The sequence below is a fragment of the Pseudorca crassidens genome, chromosome 11 (assembly GCF_039906515.1).
Source record: "Pseudorca crassidens isolate mPseCra1 chromosome 11, mPseCra1.hap1, whole genome shotgun sequence".
Taxonomy (NCBI): Eukaryota; Metazoa; Chordata; class Mammalia; order Artiodactyla; family Delphinidae; genus Pseudorca; species Pseudorca crassidens.
The window spans coordinates 3820877-3846357 of NC_090306.1; the positions used below are offsets into that span (position 1 = coordinate 3820877).

Consider the following 25481-nt stretch of genomic DNA (forward strand, 5'->3'; position numbering starts at 1 on the left):
GAGTTCGTCTCTAGCAGACCTGCCCTACAAGAAATACTACTGAAATAAAAGGACACTAAATAGCAACTTCAGTCAACATGAAAAAATAAAGAGCACTGGTAAAATTACATAAATAAATTAAGATGCTATAAATGTATTTTTTATTTGTAACTCCTTTCTACTGACTTAAAAGACAACTGCATAAAGCAATAAATACAAATCTATGTTGATGGGCATAAAATGTATAAAGATGTAATTTATAATAATAACAGGGAGGGGGGAATGGAAACTATACAGGAACAAATTTTTTATACTATTGGAATTAAGTCATTATTAATCCAAACTGTTGTAAATTGAGATATTAATGGTGACCCCCAGGGCAACCACCAAGAAAACAAATAAATTATACATAGTAAATAAAATTACAAGAGAATTACAGTTGTATAGTAGAAAATAACTAATACAAACAACAAAAGAAGGCAGTAGTGGAGGAATAGAGGAACAAAAAGGACATATGAAATACAGAAAAGAAATAGCAAAGTGGCTGACACAAATCATACTTTACCCATCACATTAAATATAAACAGATTAAACTTTCCAATTAAAAAGCAGAGACTGGAAGAAAAGATTTAAAAACGTGATCCAGCTACATGCTGTCTACAAGAGAACCACTTTAGATTCAAAGGCACAAATAGGTTGAAGGTAAAAGGGTAGAGAAGATATATCATGCGGAAGATGTATCAACCAAAAGAGCTGGAGTGGCTGTACTAACATCAGACAAAATAGACTTTAAGGCAAAAATTGTGACTAAAGACAAAGAAGCACATTTTATGATGATAAAGGGTCAATTCCTCAAGAAGAGATACAATTATAGACATACAAGTGAGTGAAGTAAGTCAGACAGAGAAAGACAAATATCATATAATATCGCTTATATGTGGATTCTGAAAAAAAGAGTACCAATGAACTTACTTACAAAACAGAAATAGAGTTACAGATGTAGAACAGCAACTTATGGTTACCAAGGAGTCACAGATGTAGAAAACAAACTTATGGTTACCAAGGGAGGGATAAATCAGGAGACTGGGATTGACATATACACACTACTATATATAAAATAGATAACTACTAAGGACCTACTGTAGAGCACAAGGAACTCACTCAACACTCTGTAAAGACCTATATGGGAAAATAACCTAAAAAAGAGTGGATATATGTATAGGTATAACTGATTCACTTTACTGTATAACAGAAACTAACACAACATTCTAAATCAACTATATACTCCAATAAACATTTTTTTAAAATATATAAGAACTTAGAAACAGAGCCCCAAAGTACATGAAGCAAACTGAGATCTTTAAGAGGATACAGGAGAAGCAGCTCTCTCCTAAATATTTGACCCCCATGACTCATTAGGGTGCTTAATAGTCTAGCACTAAGGATTTATTCCTTTGAGTTAAAGTTTTCTCTCCTTTAGAGTTCTTTGTTAGAGTATCAATATGGCCCTGAACACCACTGGCATTAACACCTTAGCTGAAATTGGTTTAAGACCCTTTGGAGCAGTAACCACTCATGACAGAGACAAAGGGTTGAGCCATTTATGATGGAGGATGCAGACGCCGCCTGTGGGCCTGGGGGAGAGAAGGGGGGAGGGGACTCCAAGATTGGGCAGAGGTATGAACACTGGGGAAAGAGTACAGGGCGGGGAGAGTGGGAGAAAGTCGGGGTATCACAGAGGAACAGAAAAGACCCCAGAGGGGCTGTGAGGGGAAATAAGTGCGGGACAAGGAGCAAAGCGACAGGGCTGTCGGTGTGGTGATGGAGCTCGTGGGGGCCACTCAGGGTGAAGGCAGCAGCAGACCCGGGAGAAGACCAAGGAATCAGGATCGGGGAGCGAGCATGGGGCATCCCTGCGTAAGCACCGGGAACGGGCTGAGTCCGGGAGAACCACGGCAGGGAGGGAGGGTGGTGGGACGTGGGCCCGACTGGAGAACCAGGAAACCCGCAGGACAAAGACGGGCAGGGCCAAGAGGCAGCACTGGACACAAGCTCAGAAGCCGGGGGAATGGGCTGGACAAGCAGGCGCACAAACGAGGTGGTCTCCGTGCAGTTCCCAGTTACGGGAGGACGCTTAGTGTTAGCTGCTGCTCAACCTGAAACTGAGGCAAGGCAAGGGGTCTGGGCAGAAACTCGACCTTGACCATGACCACAGCCCCTCCTTGTCAGCACCTATGTGTCCTGGGCACTTCACACGCACTGCCTCCCGTGATCCCTAAACATCCCTGTGAGGTAGACATGGAAACCTCCCGTCTACAGACAGACAGGAAACCTGCTTAAGGGACTTGCTCAGGGTCATGCCAGCAGCAAGCGGGTGGAGCTAGGAGGCTTTTCTGACACACGGTGCTAGGCTCTGGGCCAGGCTGGCGGCCACTGGGGTTGCTTCAAAGGAATGGGGAGGGAAGGGGCAGCTGAGACCCAGGGACACAGAACGTCTGAGTCTCTCTGAGGTCCCTCTCTGCCATTTTTTTTTCAGGTGGGGTTGGAGAAGGAAGCAGCAGAGGACTGATGACCCTTCCTGCCCCTCTTTCTGCCTGGATCTTTGCGGGTTCGTGGGGATTTACCGAACAGGCCGGAAGGCCAGGCCCACCCTGCTCGAAACCCAAGCCAGGGACTACTGTCTGGGTACACAGGCACCTGTGGGCTCAGGGAGCCCCGGCTACCGCCTGCTGGCCCCATGAGTCCCGTTGACAGCTCTGTTTTTTGTCAGAAGTGGGAGAGCTTGTTCACTTTCTCCACGCTGTCCCCTCTCTTCTACCTGCCCTCCACATGCACACACACTGACATTGGAGAGCCACTTCTGGGTGACCCATCCCACTAGTGAGACCATCAGCAGTGCCCTCTCTTAGGGAAAGGAGCTGCCTGTGGGTCCCTTCACACCCGGACTGGGGGCCAGCATAAGTTAGACACAAGCCCTCTGAACAGGAAGAACCTGAAGCGTGAAACAGCCCACCCCTTATTTTACTGATGCGACGGGGGCCCGGGAGGGAGCAGGCTTGCCCAAGGTCCTGGGCACCTCCTGGTGCCCAGTGCTGCTTTTGTCCCCCACCTCTGTGGGCTCCCAGGGGCCTACGAAGGCTGAACGAGAGAGAAAGTCTGCACGCGGCGGCTGCCGCTTGCTTGTGGCCCATGGGCTCTGACCCTGAGGCTGGTTTGGGAAAGGGGCCACAGGAATACCCTTGGGAGCTCTGGCCAGTGGCTTTCCCTCCCGCCCCGCGGTCGGGCTGGCTGTGTGCAGGTGTCTTGAATCACCTTCTTGGAGGCCCGTGGATACTCTCTGCTCCCTTCCTTCCTGCATGCCCCACCGCACATGGACATCACCCGATTTCCTACGGGGGGCCTGGGTCTAGCCCTAGAATGGTCATAGGCAGTGATGTTTATGATCATTGCATTCAAACCCCCAGCCAGGGCAAGAGTGCCCTTGCCAACCCCCTGGACACCAGCCAGGGACGCTGGAGCGCTGCCAGGGGTTGGGACCTCACCACCTAGCGCACGGGCCCACACACGGGCCCAGATCAGTCCCCTCCATCCAAGTGCCCTGTGCCGGGGCCCTCACAGGGGTGCCAAGGCCGACAGCTACCCTCTGTTCACGCTCAGACCCCAGCAAAGTGTCAACATCACAGCCACACTTTAAAAAGAAAATAGAGCCTTCTAGAAAAAAGTAACATAAAGTGAAATCAGTAACTGCGGACCTGGTGTTGGGCCCCCCTGCCCGCCTGTCAATCTGCCCTGTTAATTCATCATGTACAAATTTTGAAGAGCTATCTTGAGAAACATCTAGAAAATGGCTCTTACATAGCTATATACCCTTATTTGTACCCTCAGGCATGGCCTCTCTGTTCAGCAACAGATGGCTTTGTTGCCCTGGTTCTCTTTTCGTCTCCTAGTCAAAGTCAAGCAGTTAGAAGCCACTCGCTGACACCAGGCGCACATCTACCACCCACGCTCCAGCTTGGCGTCAGGGGTCTGGGTGGGCGGTGGGGAGCAAAGGCTGTGGTTTTTGGAAGGCGCGGCTCCAGAGAACCCAGGGCACAAACACTGGAGGCATGGTGGCTGCTGAGAGAGGAGGGGCCCGGGAGCTTGGGAAGGAGCAGGACCAGCGCGGGGAGAGGCTGGAACAGGATGCACGTGCCCCAGTGTGCTCTTCTCAACACCCGCGGGCATCTCAACGTCCACGAAGCACCTGCCAAGGGTATCCCACTGCCATCCAGAGAACAGGCTCCGAGGCCAGACCAGCTGCCCCAGTGCTGTGGCTTTGGCCTACAGGAAGCAGCAAGTCTGCCTTGCTTAGTTGCCATGGCAACCTCAGTGCCGAGGCTCCTAAGGGCAGGGGGCGAGAAGGGAGGTGGGAAAGGCACGTGGTGGCTTCTCTGGAAAAGCCCATCTGTTGTCTCCCCAGGAAGCCAAGCTGGGGGGAGAAACAAGAAAGGAATAGGCAACTGGGTCTAGACAGAGAAGGGGGAGAAAGACCCCAAGAGGCTCCAAGAGCAGCTTTCCTGACGGGATGTGTTTTCCTTCCTTTGGGGTGGGGGACATCGCTGACAAGGATAAAGGTCTGGGTGGGCCCTGGTGAGGGCATCTGTGCAGGAGGCAGGGTAGGCCCTGTGGCCTCAGGCCTGGGTGGGAGTCCTAGGGGACCTGTATCAGCCGCAGCAGGCTTTCTTCTTGGCGGGGCGGTCAATCTGAATGGTGTCCTCCCTCACTGTGTCTTCTTGTTCCTTGAGGATCCTGGGAGAGGGGAAGGTAGAGTGTCAGCAGCAGAGAAGCTGCTAGGCACCTCAGGTTACAGGCCATCTGGGTCATGAGGAGGGACCCACCCTCCCCAGAGCATCAGAGAGTCCTCCAAGTCTCCCCCGGCGAGCACAGGTGCACGACTATAATTTGTAAAGCCAGAGTGTAGTCAATATGCGTCCTTCATAACACCTCCTCCAGGAAGTCTCCCCTGATGCTCTGATAGCATGTGGATCCTTTCTCCATTATAGCCCCATCACTGGGTGTAATGCCCTGCTTCTGTGCTGGCTCCCTCAGCAGAGGGTGAGGCTGATGGCAGAGACTGTATCTTTTGTCTCTGCAGCCTATCACAGTACCCAGCACACAGCAGAGGCTCAGAAATTATATTTATTGGTTATTAACTTTATGGTGGGGCTTCCCGCATGAGCACAGCTCCAGATTAACTATAAGAGGTGAAGGATTAAAAATAGCATTAAGTATCTTATCCCTGCTTTGTACCTTCCAAGAGCTTTCACCTGAAGCATGTCTTCTGATTTTCACAACCCTTGAGTGGGCAGGGAAAATACGATGGATGTTCCTATGCTGGGGGCAAAGCTCAGAAAGGCAGGGTGACTTGCCCCGGGAATCAGTGGCAGAGAAAACCCTAGAATTTTCCCCATAGCTCCCTACGTCTTCCATAACCCCAGCGCCTCTCCAGTGCATTGAAGAAGTTGTCCTGAGCTCTTAGTTACTCAAATAAAAATATTTTTTAGATGCCCCAAGGTGAAGGCTGAGCGCAAAATGAGCGCTAGTCAGTATTTGCCGGCTGGATGGATGGACAGATGGATGGAGGGAGGGATGGATAGATGGATGGAGGGGTGGATGGAGGGAGGGGTGGACAGATGGATGGGGGGAGGGATGGACAGATGGATGGAGGGGTGGATGGATAGATGGATGGATGGAGGGAGGGGTGGAGGGACAGATGGATGGAGGGGTGGATGGAGGGAGGGATGGATAGATGGAGGGAGGGGTGGATGGATGCCTAGATGGATGAACGAGTGAATTGCCCAAGGATTGAGATGGGGCTTGTGTGGTTCTGTTTCTTTACCCTCAGTGTAGGCAGAGTGGGGCCGCTCTTTTGAGTGCTGTCCTCTCGGGTGCCTCTGTGTCCCCCACCGCAGCCCCTCTCCTTGGGTTCCCCTCCCCCTCCCCCAGGAGCCCACGGTATAACCCAGCTGGCTGCCAACTAATCCCTCCTAAAATAGTAGCCAGCATTGAGGGGCCTCTGATCTGACCCTTCCCAGGAGGATTTGCATTTCAATAGAGGATCGCTGGGAAGAAGGCAGGCTTTACAGCTCAGAAGACTGCAGTTGGGGGGCGGGCGGGGTGACAGGCAACGAGGCTTTCTCTTTGTCACTGTGTTTCGGGGGGCTGTCCCTCACCCCTGGGGTCCCACACAAAGGCCTAGGCCTCCAGCCGCTCTACCCAGATGGCTCAGATGGACAGAGGGACCGGCTGAGTGGTGTCCCTTTACCTGGCCAGATGGAGCACGGACTCTTGGGTGTTGTGACCGGAATAGGCACTGCATTCGTAGAAGATCAGGTTGTGCTCCTGGAATCAGAGAACAGAGGGCATGAAGGAGAATATGGGGGGGGGGGCTGGAGGGAGCCATGGGGGGCATGGGAGAATGCCCCTCTGCACTTACCACACCCTCACTTCCTTGTGTCGTCCCCTCCCCACTCTGTACCAGGTTGATTTCTGTCCCTCCTGCTCCCTGACTGATGCAGGCTCTGGAACTATCTCTCAGGGGAGCCGTAACAACTATAAAACAATAGGACCTACAGTGTTGCCTTCGTGTTTTACACTTTCTGGAATTGCTGTCCGGGATGTACGGGCTCCTTTCTTTTCACACCAGCCTGTGATGCAGGCCGAGACACAGAGGCCAGGGTGGGCAACATCCATCCCACTTTACAGGCAGGGAAACTGAGGCTCAGGAGGGTACGAATGGCGGGTGGGCCTGTTTGGGTCACAGCGGGGCTCCCAGCAGCCTGCTTTCCCCAGGACACGGGCACAGTTAATTCATACACTAGTTAATTAATACGCTGCTGCCCGCGCCATCCGCACTGGCTCCACAGGACAATTGTCCATCACTTTGCTAGGCAGAAGCTGGACTGTGAGAGTGGAGGTAGGGGTGTCGTGGCCAAGGCCCATCTTATTCCACTTGTCACTCCCATTAATAGGTTTCCTGCTTCCTTAATGACAATGCTAATGGCATCTGGCATGAGCCCTGGAGGCTGACGCCCTGGGGGGACGGGTAGCTGAGTGCAGACACTTCTGTGGTTGCAGATCAGGAGGCCCCGCGAACGCTGGCCCAGCTCCATCCTCTGCCTTCACCTGGTCTGGTCCCTGCACGCCTCGGTTGGGCCCTGACTCCCCTTCCATCTGTGGAAGGTTTAAGGCTCTGTGTGGGTGCGGGCAGCATGCAGGACCTAGAACTGGGAGATGTGATTTGCCTTCCAGCTTCGAGTCCTGACCCCACCCCTGGGGCCGGGTGAGAATTTGAATAAATCACTTAACTTCTCGGAGCCACAGGGTTTTTTTTCCACTAGAAAGGAAGAGAGAAAGAGAGAAAGACAGAAAGACAGAAAAAGAAAGAAAGAAAGAAAAGAAAAGAAAATGGGATGACAAACTAAAAACACAGGTCTGCACTTCCTTAATCAAAAACCTTGGATCCAGATGCATTTTGGAATCCAGAATTTTTGAGTTTTAGAAAGTGAATACTTGTCTATAATACATATTATATAATAGCCTCTGTGGATCTGGGATAGCAGGCTATAATCAAATATATTAATAATTCTTCAGTGAAATATTTGAATATTTATTCAAAGTGAGGTAAACAAAACCCATAAATAGCCTCACATCGGTCTGGTCAGGATTTTTCTGCCAAACGCAATGCAAAAACCTCTGTGCTCAGAGCTCCTTGGACTGGGAATTGTGGATGCAGCCCATGGACGTGCAGCTGTGGGACTCTCTTCTTCCTTTTTCCCTTGAGTTTCACCACCTGTGCCTGCTTTCCTAGCCTCTGAGGTCCTGAGTCCCTGTCTGGAGCAAAGCACACGGAGAATTATGGAATCCTGGGGCTGGGAAGCCCTGTCTCCCCAGACACACAGTTCCCCAAAAACCACTCTGAAGCAGTAGAGGAAGCAAGGAGCGAGCATGGCTTTTGTTGCTGCCTGATTGCCATCACGCCGCGACAGTTCCCTGCTTGGGCAAGAGGGTCGATGCTCATTTTAATGGCTGGCTTTGCAGTGCCCGCCCTGAATTTATCTGGAGTTTGCAGCTTGGACGCTCAGGCTCGGTAGGAAGGATGGATGCTCTAACAGAGCTGCCCAAGGAAGAGCACGCTGCCCGACAGGCAGTGAGTGTTTCATCCCTGAAGGCAACCAAGTAGGGAAACACAGATGATGGGATTCAAGGATCAGCTGGGGGACTGAAATAAGTAACCTCCTACTATCTGAGGATTCATAGTTCTGAGTTCCAAGGAAGAGAATCTGGGAAATTCCCCACACCTGAGTCAAGTTCTCTGCGGAAACTTCCACGTGCGGCAGCTGGACCAGCCCCACGATGCCAGGACACCACCCAGCCCGCCTGCTGACTTCACAGGGGGCTCCCAGAGAAGGTTCCCACTCCGGCTCTGGGGTGCATGCCCGACTCCCCTTGGGGTCCCTCCCTGTCCAGAGAGACGGGGATGCTCGCCCCTCACCTGGGCCAGCTGCTCTCCTCTGGGGTACATGCCCGACTCCCCTCGGGGTCCCTCCCTGTCCAGAGAGACGGGGATGCGCGCCCCTCACCTGGGCCAGCTGCTCTCCCAGGCCCCGCGGCACTTCCCGCTCCTTCTCGTTGTCAACTTTGTTGCCCAGCAGAAGAACGGGAATGCGGTCTCCCACAGCTTCCTGCGGAACAGATAATCCCCCAACTGAGAGAAGCATCCTTAAGGAGAACCGGGAAGGGCAGGTGGAAACACTGGCTGCAAAGACACAAACTAGCTTGCGAACCCACTGCTGCCACGAAGGCTGGTGGTAGCAGAGTCACCCCAAAGCACAGAGGGGACCACCATCTCCCAGAGCCCCAGTTTGCCGGGCTTCTGCAAGGTGCTCAAGGCTGCCTCTGGGTGCCTCCCAGCCCTCTCAGTGCAGGGACCCCCCCCTTTACCCCGCTCCCCGTGACCTGGCACTGGGAGCAGGCTAGGGCACAGCTGGCGCTGGTACAATAGGTGTCCGTACGGAGCCCCCGAGGGCGTCCCCAGGTGATCAGACTTGATCGATGTGACCAGAGTGAACAAGAAGTTGCTCAAGGGGCTTTTGAGGAGGCCCAGGGGCTGCACGGTCAGCAGTGTACCTCTGGCGGCCTTGAACTGGGCACGTAGCTCCCCGAGGGCTGGGTCCACATCCGAGTCACGGTCTTGGGTCCACAGCACGTGATCCGTGACTGTCATGTGCCTCCCTGGAGGTCACCCCATGGGGACCCCTGTGCTGGGTGCCCTGGCTCTGAAGGAGCCCTGATCGGGAAGAATGGGAGCCACAGCAGTCGCACTTCATGGGCCAGAAGGACAGGTTTATTCCAGGGCTCAACCCTACTTACTCCTCCAGGGGCTGTCCTGTGTCATTATCAGCCAGGGGCCTGCACCCCAGGGTGTCTGCACCCAGGGCCCCTGAACCCTAGGGTCTTTGCACCCCAAGGTCCCTGCACCCCAAGGTCCCTGCACCCCAGGGTCCCTGCATCCCAGGGTCCCTACACCCCAGAGTCCCTATATCCCAGGGTCCCTACACACCAGGGTCCCTACATCCCAGGGTCCCTACATCCCAGGGTCCCTACACACCAGGGTCCCTGCACCCCAGGGTCTTTGCACCCCAAGGGCCCAGGACGCATAGCTACTGAGTGAGTCAATATGGTAATGTTCACATTTACGCAGGTTGTTATTTTTGCTTTGTGAGATATTTAATTAGGAGCTTTTAATCATAATTCGGTAATAAACAGTTATTCACTGCAGCTCTGTTTCACTAAGTAGAGAAGGCCGTGGGACACCAGAAGCCTGCCGGTGGCTACTTTCGCCAACAGTTCGTCTGCTTTACCCTAGACCCCATCAAATAAATGTCCATGGTCCATCTGACAGGTCACCTGTTTTGGGTTTAAATAGCATCACATTCGAAATGAAGCGTCCGTGGTTCCTCAATCTACACATTCATTTTTTTTTATTTTTTCTTTTTTGCGGTACGCGGGCCTCTCACTGCCGTGGCCTCTCCCGTTGCGGAGCACAGGCCCCGGACGCGCAGGCTCAGCGGCCATGGCTCACGGGCCCAGCCGCTCCGCGGCATGTGGGATCTTCCCGGACCGGGGCACGAACCCGCATCCCCTGCATCGGCAGGCGGACCCCCAACCACTGCGCCACCAGGGAAGCCCTACACATTCATTTTTATTGTAGTTCAGTAGTGAAAAGCCTCTCACGTATTAAATGAGAACGTTAAAGCTCAGAGAATCCAGGAGCACCCAGCGAAGTCAGCGCTCTGAGCACCCACCCTTTAGTGCACGGGGCCACCTTTCTCTAATCCTTCGCTCTGAACTACTATTTCCAATGACCTCTCTGCTATTTAGTGTCTCATTAACCGGAACTCTCTAAAGGCAGTATTTCCACATATTCGTGTTGAGATGGTAATGAACATTCGTGACGATGACTCAGAGGCCCAAGATCTTACAGTGCCCTCAGCAGTAGATTGACTTACGCACATGGTGGTGGATGTGTTGGGTAGACTTGGCCACATTCCAGTTATCTGCAAGTAAGAAACCCACTGATGGCTACGTGCGTGGACCATAAGGCTCCCTCTTAACCGGACTGCGGGTACTGGGAATACCCTGCTCCCCACCTGTGCTGTGCCGCAGAAACTTGCGTGAAGAGTTTTTCATAGAAAAGGAAGAAAAGGGGAAGAATCAGGAATGTGGGCCAAAAGACTTGCTATTTGCAGCACACGCGCGCGAGAGATATTTGTAGATTGATGTGTGAGGAATGACTAAGGCTGGTGGGATTTCTTGACATGGAAATGCTCTGAAAATAAGAGCATCAGACTTGAAATCCCAGGGTGGGATTCTAGCCTGGAACCTGGTATTACTTGTTACGGGCGATGGCTTGTTCCTCCCTTGTAAAGGGGATGCCAGGTCCTGAACGACCAAATAGGATGAGGTAGGAACAGTCAGCCCAGCATCTGGGCCCCGCACCATGAGCAGCCGGGCTGCCTCTTGGAAAAGGAGAGGCAGTCTTCCTTCCTAAAGTGCTTCCTGGCTAAGAAAATAAAAATAAAAGAGCTTAGAAGGAGCAGGAAAAAAAAGCCCAGGCCCTAGCTGGAGCGGTGGTTTTCTGCCCTTTGCAGTGTTCCCCTCTTATACAGACTCTCTGGACCCCTTGTTTCCCCTCCCAGGGCCCTGGCCTGTGCTGATGTAGGAGAATCAGGCCTATTTCCAAAGACGTGGCAAAAATAAGTGAGAACACACATAAGGCCAGGGCGTGTGCTACCTGTTGCAGGCAGCCAGGCACCCTCACCCCGGTCCCAGGTCGCCCTTCGACACAGGAGGCACTGGGGCTGGGCTGGGGGCTTCATGGTCCTCTCTGACTTGAACCTCGAGACGTGAGCTTTTTGCCTACACTTTACATCATTCACCTACTTAACGAGGGTGTTGGCCTGTCCGCTGCTTGGACAAAGGGGCTCATAATTATCCACCAGATGAAGCCACACTTACTTTTAAAAGTCCAAAGGGCACCTCCTTTGGTGACTAAGTCTAAGGCCACCCAATGTCTGTAGACATTTTTTTTTTTTGCGGTATGCGGGCCTCTCACTGTTGTGGCCTCTCCCGTTGTGCAGCACAGGCTCCGGACGCGCAGGCTCAGCGGCCATGGCTCACAGGCCCAGCCGCTCCGCGGCATCTGGGATCTTCCCGGACCAAGGCACGAACCCGCGTCCCCTGCATCGGCAGGTGGACTCTCAACCACTGCGCCACCAGGGAAGCCCTGTAGACATTTTTATAGAAGTTGCTGAAGTCCCATGGGCACACCAGGTCAGAGGGACAGGTCTGAGGGCAGCTTCCGGGCTGGGCACAGGCTCTGTGCAGGAGGCCCAGGCTCTGTCTGGCTCTGCCACGTCTCTCCGTGGGACCCACCCGGATCCCTCCTCTCTTCCCTCCCTCTTCCCTGAGCTGTGAAGTGGGCTCCAGAGCTGGTCTGACACACAAGCAAGTCTCTCCACCTTCCACCACTTCAGTTACCTTTCTCTGAACTTGAACTTCGTGGAAGACAGACTTGCTGAAATGCAAAAGATTCCCCGTCTCTGACTTTCGCTTACAGAAGCTGTCAACTCAGAGCAAGGGCTGGCTTTCAGCTCAGGACGTGCAGCTGTTGCATTTGGTTGGTTGCTGTGTGTGCGTGTGCGCGTGTGCGCGTGTGTGCGTGTGTGTGCGCGTGTGCCTGTGCGCGTGTGCGCGTGCGTGCGTGTGCGTGTGTGTTAATATCTATTTGCTAGGAGGCAAGAAAAAGCACTTAGTGCTGCTATTTCTCCAGAGGCAGAACAAAAAAATTTCTCAGCACATTAAAGCATGCATTTATGCTCAGAAGAAAATGACTGCAAAATTATATATTGGGGGTTTCCATATTTATCCGCCCCCCCGGACGATGAGTCAAAACAAGGTTTATTTGCGTAGTTCGTTCTCAACCGCCAGCACTTTGAGCTCAGCTCGGAACGTGGGGAAAAGGAAAATCCAACCGCTGTTTTTTGCCGTGTGCTGTACGTTGTCACCGGTGGCAAAGACCACAGAGTGAGAGCCAGTCAGCCGTCCAGGAAGGGAGAGGAAAGCTGCAGAGCTATAAAACAAGAGGCTGCGTGAGATTCATCTCCATGGTTTTTTCTGGCTCAGAGGCACTGGTCCTGCTGGTTGATGACTTGGGTCAGATGCCACTTCCTTGATGTACAGGCCTAACAGGACAGTGCTCCTGGGGACGACAGAAAGATCCAGACGAGAAGCCAGGACTGCAGACAGTGCGGACCAAACATCTGGATTCGGGAGGAATACCAGCCCATCGGGCTTGTACCATATCCTATCTTCTCTACCTGACACAGGCCCCAAAGTCTTCAGATGTCCAGGGTGCCTCACGGTCTAAACATGGGGCCCTTAGTTTCTCCTCTAGATTGGACTGGTTAAACCAGCACCACGCAGCCGAGATGTGGTGGTCAGGAGAGTGGGGGATGCTGAGTCGGTAGGAAGGTCTAACTGCTTCGATTCCCTGGACATGCACAGGAAAGCTAAATGGCGGGAGAATCAGCACAGAGCGTGTGTGGGCCCCGCTTGAGTCTTTCCTGCAGGAGACCTGCGGGTCAGGTAAAGGTGCTGAGGTGGGAGAGGAGGGGCTGTGGGGCAGGACACCTCATAAGGCAGAGCAGTCGCCCCTTCTCTTGTGCCCAAGGCATTCGGTTCCCTCTGGGCTGGCAGGGTTCTCCCATCCACACACACACCTGCTCCATCCCGGCCCCCCAGAGAGTCAGGTGCCAGACCCTATAGAGCGTGGGGGCCAGGAGAAACCTTCCAGACCCTCTGGTCCACCCCTTCGTGGAGTGACTGGCCCACGTTTCACGGCCAGGTGGTGGCTGGGCTGGGACGATGAGAATATCCTTTGCAGGGAACTCCACGCCTCCCCAGCCGCTGTTCTGCCCGTCGCAATCTGGGAGTCAGTCTTTGCCGTGTATAATCCGTGGCAATGTCAGCCCTTTCCTTGGGTACGGCTTTTCAGGTTGATGGGGGAAGGGGCGCTGGGAACAGCTGGCCACCATTCACTTAATAATAAGGCTTCTGAACCCAAAGCCTGTCATTAAAGCTCCCCCTCCACCCTCCCTTCTCCTGGCAAGGGGCTGGCGAAGCGCTGGGGGTGCTACGGAAATTCAAGGTGCGCCACAAACATCAAGGGCTGATTATTTTCAGTTCCCCTCCGATCCAATTAGGTGTGAAGTTTTAATCTATCACCTGACGTCTCTGATGGCTGGTTGCCAAGGCGGAACGACTCAGCCTTTCAAGAATCTTGAGAACAACTGCATTTATGACGCCACGGGTCCATATCCTCAACACACAACCCCACCTGACACAGCCTCCAGCACCTGCTCGCAGAACCCTGGGGCCGCTGCACTGGTGCATCACACTGAGTCCTCCAGAGCGCGTGGCGTGGGCTGGGCACGTGGGTCGTGCCCCGCAAATTCTTGCTGAAGGAACACAAACATCTTTGAAAAGGATTTAGAATCTTGCTTCTCAAAGTGTGATCCCTGGACCAGCAGCACTGGCTTGTTGGAACTTGTTAGAAATGCAGCATCTTGTTAGAAATGCAGCATCTTGTTAGAAATGCAGCATCTCAGGCCCCAGCCCGGGTCTCCAGGAGAGGCTTCATGCATATTAGAGTTTGAGAAGCACCTGTTTAGGCTGGAATCCATGGTGGCTGAGAAACAAAACCACCTGGGGGACTTTTGCTGTTTTGGGGTTTTTTGTGTTTTGCATTTCCGGGACCTGAATCGTTCTCTTTGGGCCCTGGTGTCTGTTTTGTTCGAAAGCTTCACAAGTGATCCTGATGTCCATCTAAGCTTGGAATCATCATTTAAAATTTACCGGTACCTTCTGCTAAAATTTTAAAGCAGGAAAACGCAAACTACAAAGTGTACAGAGAAGCCCCATCCACATGGGGATAATTCTGAGTTAACCACAGGTGGATCTGCCATCTCAGCTCAGCTTCCACTGGGGAGTGGCTCTGGCGGGGTGCGTGCCGGAGACGCTTCCCAGCCCTACCCTGGGCAGGAACAGGCCAGCCACGCAGTGCTCGACCCAGCGTTCTGCAGAATGGCCGAGCTCATGCTTCAAGCTGCAACGATGACCCTCTGACATTTCTTCACCTCCACCACAACCTTCCAATTCAACCAGACGTTCCACTTCCTGGCTAGATCCCGGGCTCTCTGCAAAACAGGGGCCTTAGAAACTACAGCCCCCTACTAATGGCAGAAGGTGTAGTTCTGTAAGTTTCTCTCCATCCATCCCTACTAATCCCAGACTATGTGCATTGCCTCTTCCCAGCTCTAGTATACGGTTGTCCCTCCCTATCTGCAAGGGATTGGTTCCAGGACCCCCGCGGGCAGCAAAATCCACGGACGCTCAAGCCCCTTATGTAAAATGGCGTGGCCCCGTCAGCCCCAGCCCGGAACCTGCAGGTCCTGCGTCCTCGGGCTCAGTGCACGTGGAAGCCCCACTGTGCATTTACCAAAATTTAGATACGGGGAACGATTAAATGTCTGTGGCTGGGAAAAGAACAGGAGACCTTGACCAGGTCAGGGCCTAAATTTCTTCATCTGGAATGAGATGGCTGTATTATGTCAGTCATTTTCAGAAGGAAACCCTCTTGTCTAACAAAATTGTGGCTGAACTTCCAATAAGCAAAACTGAAAGTCATAGAGGGGTTCTGAGGTGGGGGGAGAAGGCCCAGACCTGTGACCACCACCCTTCCCTGCCTGTCTCTGGCTGTGGGAAAGGTCAGCCTGGTTCCAGGGCTCCAAGGAGGAAAGTTTCAAAACCGCCGGGTTAGGTCATCCCTGAAGTCTCTCCTGGTGCTCAACTTCTGCGAGGAAGAGAAATCTGCTGGTGCTATCAAAACTCATGTCATAGGGCATCCCTAGTGGCACAGTGGTTGAGAGTCCGCCTGCCGATGCAGGGGACACGGGTTCGTGCCCCGGTCTGGGAGGATCCCACATGCCGCGGAGTGGCTGGGCCCGTGAGCCATGGCCGCTGAGCCTGAGCTTCCGGAGCCTGTGCTCCGCAACGGGAGAGGCCACAACAGTGAGAGGCCCGCGTACCGCAAAAAAAACAAAAAAATCATGTCATAAATTACAAAGTTTAAAGAGGGTTCACTTCCAGATCACCCCACCATCTGTCTCCACTCTTAGCTCGGTATAGAGCCATTCACTACATTTCAAAACGTCCATTTTCTCTATTGTGTTTTAGACGCAGTAATTTTGAAAAGTAATTTGTATCGAGCACATTTCTGAGAAACTCCTGCATCTGGCTTCCATTCCTGCTCCTCATTTTTCTTGGTAACGACAAGGATGTAGATTAACAGGAGAGAAAGGAGCGGCCCATCCAATCCAAACTTCAAGAGAAACAGATTTTGGTGCGAGGAAGCATAAATCTTAGGGTTGAAACAAGTGAAATGAACAGCCCCCGTATCCCGCCTGCACGGTGACACGGCATCCACGCACGCGTCCAACACTTGCCCAGCACTGGGGGACCCAAATACCGGTCACGATGACAAAGATGTGCAGCGGGCAGCAGGGGCCCGGGCTGGCAGCTGCGTCCTGGATAGCAGTGTGGCAGCCTGACTGATGAGTAGGTAAGGGGCTGGCCAAGGCCTACGGGCTTGAGCAGAGGGTTGAACATAAGCTCCATGGGGAGAGGAACACTGTCTCTTTTATCTGGTGCTGGAATGCCCAGACCCCAGAACAATGTCTGGCAGTGTTTAGAACAAATAAACGAACAAAGCATGGGTCCTGCTGATGGAAGGAGCTGGGACCATTTGACTGTCTGTGAAAGAATCGGGTGGGAGGGGGCCTGTAAAAATAATAAGTGGCTTGGCACACTGCCCTTGGCCTTGAGACATCTGCATTCAGTGGCAGAGGAGGACGTGCAGGTGGTCGGGAAGTAGAAAGCGCTTACAAAGCAGCATATTGCAGGGATAACAGCGAGAGAGCGGAGTCTTACAGAGAATCCAGAATTCAAGGAAGAGCCCCATGTCTCCAGGGCCCGGCCTGAGGTGACTCTGGGGTGAGCCTGGGTCCCACACATTACAGATCAGCCTCCCCTCCTGCGAAGGGCTGTGACCCAGGCCCCCAAACCGTGAGCACAACGGTCCTGGGCTGGTCACGGCGGGACCCCCTGAAGCTAGAAAAATGCAGGAGAGGCGGTGGTGACTCAGTTTAAATGCCTTGGGAACCCACCCATCCTTGACACTCCGTCCCCTGATCCTACCCCACTTTTCACAATCTTAATGACACCATTATTGGTTTAATTGGTGTTTGTCCTGTGTCCTTCCCCCAGCCCCCTCCCCCCTTGAGGGCAGGGACCGCACCTCTCGTGTTCACCTTTGGGTCCCCAGTAACCAGCCTGGTGCCGGGCACTTGGATGGACTGACGCATGGACGCCTGAACCGGTTTTTTCCCGGAGAAGGTGGGGTGTGAGTCAGGTGTCCAGAGAGGGCAGAAGGCCCAGGAAGAGGGGCCGCCCGTAGGCCCCCAGCTCACCTCCACACTGCTCAGCCACGGCCGCACGGCCAGGAAGGACTGCCTGGCTGTGAGATCGTACATGACCACGACGCCGTCGGCCTTGCGGAAGAACTGCTGGGTGATGCAGCGATACCTGCGCAAAGGGCCGGGTCAGGTGTGCGGCCTCCTCTGCCGCCACAGCCCGCCCCCGCGGGGAGAGGAGAGGCGGGGTTACCCGGGGTGGGGGTGGGGATCCTCACCTCTCCTGCCCCGCCGTGTCCCACAGCTGCAGGGCCACCCGCGAGTCGTCCACACGCACGGTCTTCATGCGGTAATCGATGCCTGTGGGGCGAGCCCAGCATCACGTCCAAGTCCGGAACCCACGCCCCAGCCTGGAATCCCATCAGCCCGAGGGCACGGCCCTCGCCCTGCAGCTCCTGACAGGTGGTGTGCGTGGGACGGAGCATTGGACCAGGAGGCCTGGGACCTGGCTTCTGGTCCTGTCTCTGCCACTGACCGGCTGTGGGACCTTGACCCAGTCACGGAACCTCTCTGAACCGCAGGCTGCTCCCTGCAGTGTAATCCAGACCCTCTTTAGGGATCGAATGAGATCACATATGGAAAAGCAATCTACCAACGCAAAGAATTATCATTTACTCCCTCCTTGGGAAGATGAAGCGACAGAAAGACTGTCCTCAGATTCCTCCCTCACTCCCTCCCTTTTCTTCTTTCTCCCTAAAATGCTTTTCAAAGTTCCCATAGTACAATCCGAGTATCCCTGGGGGATGGATCGCACTTCCAGACTCCCACTGTGGTGATGCAAAGGTAGGTGGGGAACCAGGGGCGGGAGGGGAGGGCTTGGCAGGTGGAGGGAGGGACAGAAGAAAAGGAAAGCGGTGGGGGCGGGAATCAGAGGCAAAGCCCCCTTAGAGATGGAATCAGAGCTCCTAATCCCAGCCATCAAGCCACTTGCAATCCTCCCTCTGAGGCTGTGACCCTACCTGGAGTCATGGGTCCCAGAGAGAGGATGCAGGCAGGCAGGTCCCACAGCAGCCCTCAGACAGAGGACCTAAATGCAGGTGCTTTGATAACAAACATTCCTCCCTCCTCCACCCTGTGAGAATGTTCACAGATGCTCAACCAGGTTTAAAACGTTTTTCCCCCTTAAGGCATCAGATCTTGGAACCAGAGGGCATCCCCTCCCAACCTCTAAAAGGCCCAGCCTCTGGGGTCCTTACTCTGGAGGGCTCAGGTAGGGACAGCAATAGCAGCCTGGCCAGACAGAGACAGACAGACTGACAGACAGACAACCAAGAGGCAGTTGATGGAAAAGGGCATCCCTGCCACGGTCTCCAGGCAAAGACGAGTGTGTGAGGGGCCGGGCAGGGGAGGAGAGATGGGAGGGTCATCCGCTCCTAGAATGTTAGCAGGACTGCAGAGGCCCGGGCTCACAGAAGAGAGTCGGAGAGAGGATGCGCGTGTCTGGGTGAGGAAAAGAGGGACGTGTCCCATTGGTAGAATGCTTGGCATCCCCGGTTTCCACGTGCCACCTCTCCCTCTTCACCGCGCTCCCCTGGGACATCCGCGTGCGGGTTGCTAACTGCACACACACGCACACACACACATACCCATCCTCGCACGTGCACACACGTGCACCCCCCTTCTCCTCCTCAACCATAGAAGGATAAAGAAGCAGGAGCCCAGCCTCGCCCAAGCGGGCCAGCAGCCTCAGTGAGCTGCAAACCCAGTTCTGAGGCTCATTCCTCTTTTCATAGCAGTACCCTGGGCACGGGGTCCCTGGCAGCTCCGTTTCACCTAGAAAGTCCAAGGCTAAATGCTCCCGTCAGAACAGATGGAAACCAAACCCAAGGGTGTTTTCTTAGCTAAAGCGGTAGGGCTTCCCCCACCTGTGCTCTGGGAGGCCGGGGGGCTGCCCACAGCCTGATAACAACCCAGGGGAAAGCCAGCCTCAGTCATCACACCTTCGGGGCCTGATCTGAAGCCCCCGAGGATGAGCCCTCTCTCTGATGGAAAGGCAGGTGGTGGAGGGACGGCTGGGTCCCTCGACCTCACTGGTAATCGCTCTGCTGGTGGACGGGGAGCTTGGCGAGTGTCCGCTGGTCCACGAGGTACCCCTCCCTGCAGCCTCAGACCTGCAGGCCGGGAAGTAGACCAACAAGCCCAAGGGATGCGTGGGGTTTGGGAGGACACGGGGAGTCAGCGTCCAGCAGGCTGCACAGAGTGACGAGGGACCAGAGGCATTTCTGAGACCCGCCCCCCCCGCACCCGTTCCAACGGTCCGGGAGCCCAGACCTCATGTTCCTGCCTCAGTCCTGCCTCTGACCAGCTGTATGACCTGGACGACGTGACTGCCCCCCATCTGGGAGGCTTCGTTTTCCCCATCTGTAAACTGAGGTGTGACGCGGGTGCTGGAGGGGAGTCGGGTGTCCATGGTTTTACGTCCAGCTGTAGCGTTTGGCAAACACGTGGAGGTGACCCCCGACTTGCAACCTCAGTGGTTCCTGAATGAGGACTGGACCTCGGGGGCCCCGTCACCGTGGAGTGTGCTGTGTGTGGGTCAGAGCTGTGGGTGATGGACCCCAGGAAGGGTGTCCTTTCTGGACAGGACAGGTCATTCCAAGCAAGAGGGCTTGGGAGCGGGGAGTGCCAGTGAGCTGTCCCGGAGGGGAAGCTCTCGGGATTTCTCTGCGGAGTCGAGGAGAGGGATGGCAACGGACTGGTGCCCAGGAGAGGCAGAAGAAACACCTTGGGCCATGGGCCCTGGTTTAAAGCAGGGCCATGAACCAAGGCGGGGCCTCGGGAAGAGCTCTGGACTCAGAGTCCTGGGTCCTAGAGCCTTAGCCTCTAACAGTCAGTCTTCTCATTAACAAAATGAGCTCCAATGTTCTGCAAGAACATTTGACGTCTCCAGGACACCCGCAGGGCCCACCCACCTGCTTTACAAGGGGTCCGCTGGTGCTAAGGTGGGGAAGGCAGGGGCGCCCCAAGACAGACTGCTGCATCATGGAAGCCACTTCACGCACAAGCTGGAGGTCGAGGACGGGTCACGTGCTCCTGAGGGGCCGGGCGATCGCGAAGTCCCTTCGGTGACGGAGGAGAGCATTAAGGTACCACTGCGCCCCTGTTGGCGCTGTGCTGAGGGTCCAGGGCTGCTGTGCTCGACAGGGGTTGGCCTGCTTGAGCCCCGGGAGCCCAGGACTCGGTGGCTCATCTGTGTCTTTAAAGGGAGCATCTTCCAGGCGGCTGGTGTGACATCAGCGCCCTGACACGTGTGCCGGGGAGGCTAATTCCAGCTGCTACTCTGGCTCGTTTTGCACAGCTCGATGAAGGGCGTCCCAGATTTGGAGACTTTGATATTTTTCCCCTTCCTAAATTGTAGGTGTTTCCATAATTGGCCTCCTGGGGAGTGCGAATTAGTCTGATTTTCTCTTTTTCAGAGCTTTCCATCTCGGGGGCATCAGTTGGAGGTGTAAGCAGACCCCGATTCCCTGATTTTACCAACAGGAGAGGCACCAGGTGCACTGCCAGAGGGCCGCCCCCGGGGGTACAGCATCCCTCCCCTGCCCCCACAGCCTATGCCCGAGCTGTGACCTCAGGTTCTGGGGCCTCCCCATGGAACGCTCCAGGGAGGGCCAGTCCAGCTCTGCAGCCGCTGTTTCCTGTGTCACCACACTCGGCACACGGGGGTCACTCCTAGCCATCCCTTCCAGCCGCACGAGGCCAGGCTCTTCTGAGCCGTCTTCCCATCAGAGTCCCGATTCTTCACCGTGGGATGCACCCAGTCTCTGGGTGGAATGGGGCGCGGGGTGGGGCAGGAGGGGGCTCCGGATTTGGAAACTGCAGTTTGGAAACTTACAGCTCAGCAGTAAGAACAGGGCGCCTACAGTCGTGGGAAGAGACCCATCTGCAGGAAGAAAGTTGGAAGGAACGGCCCGTTCAGGTTATCCTGGAGGAAGAGACCAGACTCTCCCCAGGCAGGCTCTGGGGCAGGAAAGTTTGTCTCGGATTGTCTTGGAGGGCCAGCTTGTGAGACCTCCAGGGGTCAGAGGTGGTCTGGACAGAGCCCTGGGCTTGGAAGCAGTCTTGGCTGGCCCGGTTCAAATCTCTCATTTTTTTCAGGTGAGGAAAGACTGAAGCCGAAAAGGAAACACCTCCTCCCGAGGTCACACAGCTGGCCAGTGGCAGCGCTGAGATGAAGGCCCGGGACCTCCGATGCCCCATGGGACCTTAGCGGCCTCCCCTGCCCGTGCTAGCCTCTGCCCGCCTCCTGTGGCAGAAGCTGGGCTCTGAGCACGCACAGCGCAATATTGTTAGGGAGGCAGTGGGCTGGGACAGCAGAGGTGCACGTGGGGTTGCGGGGGGGACCAGTATCAGCACGGCCAGCTGGTGGGAATGAGGACCCGTCTCTGGGCCTCAGCGTCTTGGTCTGTCCATTGGGCTGATAGCAGTGCTTGCCTTTCAGGGTTGTTGGGAAGACAGATGGAAATGATAAATATCAAAACCCACGATAAACATTCAGATCATATCAATGTATTTTTGTTTGGTTTTTTTTTTTTTGCGGTACGCGGGCCTCTCACTGTTGTGGCCTCTCCCGTGGCGGAGCACAGGCTCCGGACGCGCAGCCTCAGCGGCCATGGCTCACGGGCCCAGCCGCTCCGCGCCATGTGGGATCTTCCCGGACCGGGGCATGAACCCGTGTCCCCTGCATCGGCAGGCGGACTCTCAGTGTATTTTTAATACAGCTGACTTAGCGTGGTTAAATGGCACATAGGAGGCACCCAAAGGATTCATTTTGTTTTGCTCGAGTGATTCACCTGGGGAGAAACTAAAAGGTCAATGTGCCCTTGCGTCTTCCCACACACTCCAATGCAAGGAGCACCTCTGGGTGAAGCGGCAAAGGCTCCTGTCTAAATACAGAATTACCGAGATAATAATGGAGGCGCATGAAGCCCTGATCAGCTATTAGTAGCTGAGCTTAATGAGCGTCTACAGTGGACTCCAGCTGTTACCCAGCAGGCCCGGGATGCAAGACGAGGAAATTTGATGGGTAAAAGAAGCCCCCAGAGCACTGTCCTCCGTCCTGCCCGTCTATACAAGTGTGCATGCACGCGCGCGCACACACACACACACACACACACACACACACACACAGAGAAAGTGGGGAAGGGATGATTGAAGACAGACAGGCTCAGAGAGGGGACAAAGGGCTGGAAGTCCGTCTCTGCCAACTTCAGAGGCCCTCATCTTGGGCATAGGAACCGTTTGTGGTCCCATAGCCGTGGAGCACCAGGCAGAGGGGGGCCTCGCCTACCAGCCCAGCCCTCAGCCCCTCCTACAGGGCTCCAAGTCCCTCCCTGGGCACCCTTCTCACAGCCGCCCCTTCCCAGAGGTGGGCTGGGGTCCAGCCCAGGGCCGAGAACTCACCCATGGTGGCTGCTGAACCCCGGGAGAACTTGCCGTCGCAGAACCGGCTCAGGAAGGACGTCTTCCTCACGGAGGAATTGCCCACAAACACGACCTTGAAGAGCCGGTCTGGGGTGGACACAGAGCCTTCCTCCTGTGGAAGACAGACAGCAGGGTCAAATGCTGGGACGGCCGCCGGCCACCCCTGCCCCTGACCTGTCCCTGCGGTGTCCAGGGAGGGACCCGCACCAGCACCGGGGAGGCTGCTCGGGCCTCGGAGGCAGGAAGCTCTGGGCTCAGCGCACCAAGGCTCCTTCCAGCTTCAGCAGCGGGAAGAGAGACTTTCATTCCACCACCACTGCTGCCCACGTGCTGCGCCGCAGGCCCTGCGCTGGGCCGGGCATGTGGTGCAGGGAAGGCAGCCACGTGTACACATAGTCACGGCACGATGTTCCGAGTGCCCAGAGCACGGACCAGGAATCAAGGGGCTCGGGGTGCGGGGGGGCTCTGGGCTGGGGCTTAAGGAGGAAGCAGAGATTCTCTGCAGGGGCTGGGTGGGGAGGACAAGGTGGAGTGTTTGAAGGGGAAGGGGAGATATAGAAGATACAGAAGGCTTATCTATAACTCGGGGGCAGAGGCATCCCAGGCTGGGGTCGGGCCTCTCGTTTCTGCCCCGTCACTGAAAGTCTGGACTGGATGGAGGACACGCTCGCCTCCCTGCATGCTGCCCTTCTGTCCCAGCTCACCTTCCATCTAGGGTCCCTGTCTGCCCTGGAAATAAGGCAGGACAGTCTCCACTCAGTAGCTTGGGAAATCCCAAGATGCCAGGCTACGGGAAGAACGTTCCAGAACACAGTCATGGTGGTCCTTCTCCACCCGGCAGCGGGACAGACTGGGAACTGGCCTGCCTGTTACTCTGGCGTGTACGGCCCAGCGGGAAGTGGACTTGCTCCAGGATGCTGGGTGAGTGAGAGGCAGAGTGAGGACCGGCACAGGGCCCTTCCTCCGAATGGTCATTAAGTCCAGAGAGCCGCGTGCTCCCCCAGCACTGCCAGGCCAGATGAGGAGGCTTTGTAGAATCTATTTGGAAGTGGATTTGGGGGGAATTAGCTCCTCTCACCGAGCAAATACTATAGCGGAGTAGCAGCAGATATTAGCAGTACTTGAATTTCAGAGAAAAGCCATTAACAGCCTTTTGGGGAGAAATCAATTCCATGCTGTACTTAGGAGGGAATTCAAGGTCAATTACAGAAACTTAAACCCAACTTAAAAAAAAAAAAAAAAAGAGAGAGAGAAACCCACACTCAGAAACGCTGCCCGGCCCCAGTTTCTTTATTCCTGCATGCACAAGCACCACTCTCTGCCAGGGTTGTGCTCCGTTTGTCCTTTGTTTGGGACCAAAGCTCAGTGCAGCCACTGGCCCACCCCAGGCCCGGGGACGGTGGGAGGAGATGGTCTTGGCTGCAGACGCAGTGGCGGACCTTCTCTGTGCTCCCCTCACCCTGGCCCCCGCCTGCGGCAGGACACTTATTCCGCAGACAGGATATGATCAACCCGGTGATGGTTCGGTTTGGGGAAGGACCCACCTCACAGGAGCAGCGAAGCTGTTCCAGTTCTTGCCCTTAACCTGGGGGACAATCCACCTGCCCGCGAACGACAGTGAGACAACAACATTGTGGGGAGGGGCTGGAGAAAGGCTCCCTCCACTGGCAAGTCAGGGGATCTGTTCTCATTCTCCTTCCCACCACTGTTTTTATTTTTTTAAAGCTTTAAAAAATGAAAGTAATACACACTAATTTCTAAAATTAGGAAACTTAGCAGAGAGGAAATGAATGACTATTCATAATTTACCCCCCAACCCTGAAATGGTCACTATTCCTATTTGAATACATTTCTTCCAGGTTTTTTTTATATAGATGAATCAATATATGTTTTTTTGAGAGAAATTTGAGGTACTATGTAGACTTTATTTATATTATTATATATAATATAAATTTATGTATAATTTTCTATTTGTTCCTATGTTATTGAATTATATATAAATATTTCTGAGTCACTGAAGTTTTCCAAAAATGTGATTTTTAACAGCACTATAACATTCTATTAAATTACTATAGTCTAATTTATGTCCCTACTGTTGTTTTTTCAGTTATTTGCTCTTATGCACTTACATTCTTGGATTAAATTTTTGTCTGGTTTTGGTTATTTCCTTAGGAAAGGTTGCTAGAGGTAGGAGGGCTGGTTCAAAGGAGGCGGACTTTTAAAGTTCTTGATTCCTATTATCAAACTACTTTCCCGAAAGCTGGTACCAATCGATGGCTCAGCGGCCTTGCAAGGGGCCCTCTGTGGAGGCTGCTGTGTGACTGGCTTCCAGCAGACACACTTCCTCTCTGCTGCAGCTTCTGTCCCAGCTAAACAGCACCGCATCCCGGTGCAGCCGGTGGGGCTGCAGAGCGGTGGGTGCGAAGGCTGGGCTCCCCTCACTGCGGGCTGGGTGGGCCTCCTCGCTCTGGGCTCTACTTCCCCACCCGCCTGAGGGGAGAACAGATCTCTGATGCCCGTCATCCAACAACCGCAAGGATCGGGTGCCACGGCAGACACGGACGCTCAGCCTCTTCCTTCACCCCATCTCCCGTGGCCCTCTTAACACTTCTTTCACATTTGGGGGGCTATCGTGGGGTATTTAAAGCCCCATTTGTGCCCACTGCCAGCAAGTGTAGTCTGTCCACTTTGGGGATGTAGAAGGGGGTGTAGGGGGGCTGCCCCACCCACCAAGGGCCCTTCAGAGGAGTGGTTTGTAGGCATGAATCTTAATCCAGGCCCAAGAATGATAACCGAGGCCAAGAAGTCCCCGTGCAGGGGCTGGAGACGGCTCACTGGCACGCACGCCAACGCCTCACTTGGACCGCTCAGCTCTGAAGGCCACCACAGGGTGAGGGAACTGTTCTAGAGGGTCCGGCGGCGGGCAGGGGGAGGGCTGAGGGGCCA

General features: G+C 54.4%; 1 protein-coding gene across 1 annotated transcript in view; it reads right to left on the reverse strand.

Annotated features, from left to right (window-relative positions):
* Positions 1-219: 219 nt before the first annotated feature.
* Positions 220-25481, reverse strand: part of CRACR2A (calcium release activated channel regulator 2A) — a 74648-nt gene continuing 49386 nt past the window's right edge. Inside the window, exons 12-17 of the mRNA XM_067695441.1 lie at positions 22515-22647; positions 17330-17411; positions 17109-17223; positions 8601-8702; positions 6284-6360; positions 220-4767 (exon numbers count right to left, since the gene is read on the reverse strand). Of these exons, the coding sequence (XP_067551542.1) occupies positions 4683-4767; positions 6284-6360; positions 8601-8702; positions 17109-17223; positions 17330-17411; positions 22515-22647 (594 nt within the window). The 3' untranslated portion in view covers positions 220-4682. The remainder of the gene's footprint in view (positions 4768-6283; positions 6361-8600; positions 8703-17108; positions 17224-17329; positions 17412-22514; positions 22648-25481) is intronic.